Source organism: Rutidosis leptorrhynchoides, chromosome 10 (assembly GCF_046630445.1).
Source record: "Rutidosis leptorrhynchoides isolate AG116_Rl617_1_P2 chromosome 10, CSIRO_AGI_Rlap_v1, whole genome shotgun sequence".
Taxonomy (NCBI): domain Eukaryota; kingdom Viridiplantae; phylum Streptophyta; class Magnoliopsida; order Asterales; family Asteraceae; genus Rutidosis; species Rutidosis leptorrhynchoides.
The window spans coordinates 128,396,119-128,398,813 of NC_092342.1; the positions used below are offsets into that span (position 1 = coordinate 128,396,119).

The window sequence follows — 2,695 nt, forward strand, 5'->3', positions numbered from 1 at the left end:
GTTGTGAAATTGAATGTGCACTTAATGATTTAGGTACATTGCGTTGAAGCTCGGAAGTGGTAAATCTTCATCCTTGTGACAAGGTGAGTGGAATAATTATGCGTTCATGTATATGGCGTGTTTATTTGTGAATGTTATGGTATGAACCACGTGCCGGTAGTGCCATAACATGTGTGGGATGGGATGTGAACCACGAGCCAGTAGCATCGAGTGTGAACCACGAGCCGGTAGCACTATAAACTAAGATGTGAACCATGAGCCGGTAGCATCGAGTGTGAACCACGAGCCGGTAGCACTATAAAAGAGTATAACTCGAGCGTATGGTGTGAACCACGAGCCGGTAGCACCATAGCATTATTGGTTAACCATAGTGAGATTGTTGATTTGTTTAGCATATTATATATACATGTTGAGTTGAGTATATGCTAACGAAGTGGCGTGATAATGTACGACTTGTTGGTGTTATGTTTATGTTGACATGCTATTTGAGTTACAAGTTCGTATGAGGTATTTGGTATTGTGAGTGCAAATGGATAGGTTATATATGTGTATGTATAATTGTTGCACTCACTAAGCATTGCTTACCCTCTCGTTGTTTACCATTTTATAGGTTCCGGCTTGGACAAGGGTAAGGGCATACGGTTGGATTAGTTATCTCCCGTTTGTGTTGACAGGGGTGCTTTTGGGATAGCTTTTGAAGTTGGCCTGACCTTTTGGGTAGTTTAGTCCCAAACCATGCTCGAGTGTCGTTTGGATTATAAACTATCATTGTAAGGGGTCAAACTTGTATTGAACTTAATTAATGGCTTTCGTGCCTTTTGTAAACATTTAAATCGTCGTACGTTTAAATGGAACTCGTGGAATGGTTTACATATTTAATTGGCGCATAAATGTGTATTATATAAAAAAAAATTTATCGTATGGAATACGGGTTGGGTTGTTTCATATCTCCATACTTATTCGTCATGGTAGCCGAAGGTATGAACGCTCTAATAAAGCAAGCAATCGGGGCTAATTTGTTTAATGGAATGAAAGTCGGGGTGGACAAAGTTGAGATTTCCCATCTCCAATACGCCGATGATACAATTATTTTGGGAGATTGGAACAAAAAGAATGTTAGCAACATATTCAAAGTTCTTAAATATTTTGAAAATTTTTCAGGGCAAAGGGTGAATCTAGCCAAAAGTTGCATATATGGATTGGGGTTGCAAAAAGAAACTGTTGAAAACATAGTGAATAAATATGCCTGCCAAGTCGGTTCCATGCCTATTTCGTACTTGGGTCTTCCTATAGGAAAAAAAATGAACAACTACAAGGATTGGGAACCGTACATATAAAAGTTTCATTCAAGATTAGAAGATTGGAAAGCAAAAACGTTGTCATTCGGGGGCCGTTTAACCTTAATAAAATCAGTGCTATGTAGTTTGCCATTGTACGCCTTCTCCCTATTCCGTGCTCATCATGCGTCATCAACAAGGTCGAAGGTTTACGTCGTAATTTCTTTTGGGGCGGGTCGGGGGAAATTCTAAAATATCATGGGTTAAATGGGAAAACATATTACTTCCTTATGAGGGCGGGGGGTTGAACATTAGGTCTTTAAAGCGAAAAATCTTTCACTTTTGGGAAAATGGGGTGGTGGTGTTTTCTCAACGAGAAAAATGCTCTTTCGGTCCAAGTAATTTCAAGCATCTACAGGCGGGATGGGGGTTTGGATTCTCATGTCAATTCTCAAGGTCCGGGTCTGAGTTCGGCTTGGAAAAATATTAGAAAAGTAGGCTACTACATTAATAGTTTAGATATTGCTTTTTCTAACTCTTTTGTGTAGCTTGTAAGCAAAGGTGATTGCACTAGATTATGGCTTGATCTATGGATAGATAGCAAATGTCTGAGCTCCTGGTTTGGCAGACTCTTCAATCTCGAATCGCAGAAAGAAGTAATGACCGAGGAAAAAATTATCAGAGATGGCACAAACATTACTTTTAATTGGAATCGGATTCGGCCTCCTACAAGTAGAACTTCAACAGAATTGATTGAATTGACCGAGTTAATCAAAAAGTTTAAATTTGCCGATGGAGTGCAAGATAGATGGTCGTGGAATCTACACGATAGTGGTGTTTTTTCGACTCTAATCTTAGCCAAGCTCATTGATTCAAAGCTGCTTCCATTGCATTCGCATTCATCATATACGTCAAGATTGCGATCTCTTCCGCAAAAAGTAGTAATTCTCGTGTGGCGTATCAAGCATCAAAGGTTTCTCGTTAGGGTTGAACTCGATAAAAGAGGAATTAATCTAGATTCGGTTCTTTGTCCGGTTTGCAACAACGACATTTGAAACGGTTGAGCATATTTTCATCAAATGTCCATTCACAATAGATCTTTAGTCACGTGTCTTCCGATGGTGGCAAACGAATCGTCTACTTTACTCAAATTTACAAGAATTGTTCCAAGGTGTTCAAAGCATATCACAAGCTCAAAATCAATCTAATCTTTGGAAGGCCATCGAGTGGGTTTGCAGATACACCATATGGAAAAACCTAAATCTCACCTTGTTTCAAAACAAAAAAAGGAAATGATCCAATGGCTCTAAACCGAATTCAAATAAAATCGTTCAATTGGATCTCCAGAAGGTCTCGAAAGTTATCGTTAGATTGGGGCCAATGGTTGTTAAATCCAAAAAGTTTCGATGATCATGGTT

The 2,695-nt window shown here is 39.1% G+C and overlaps 1 protein-coding gene across 1 annotated transcript; it reads left to right on the forward strand.

Annotated features, from left to right (window-relative positions):
• Window positions 1-965: 965 nt before the first annotated feature.
• Window positions 966-2,332, forward strand: LOC139870613 (uncharacterized). The gene is made up of 2 exons (XM_071858395.1): window positions 966-1,253; window positions 1,826-2,332. The coding sequence occupies exons 1-2, from the start codon at window positions 966-968 to the stop codon at window positions 2,330-2,332; spliced, it is 795 nt and encodes a 264-aa protein (XP_071714496.1).
• Window positions 2,333-2,695: the final 363 nt, after the last annotated feature.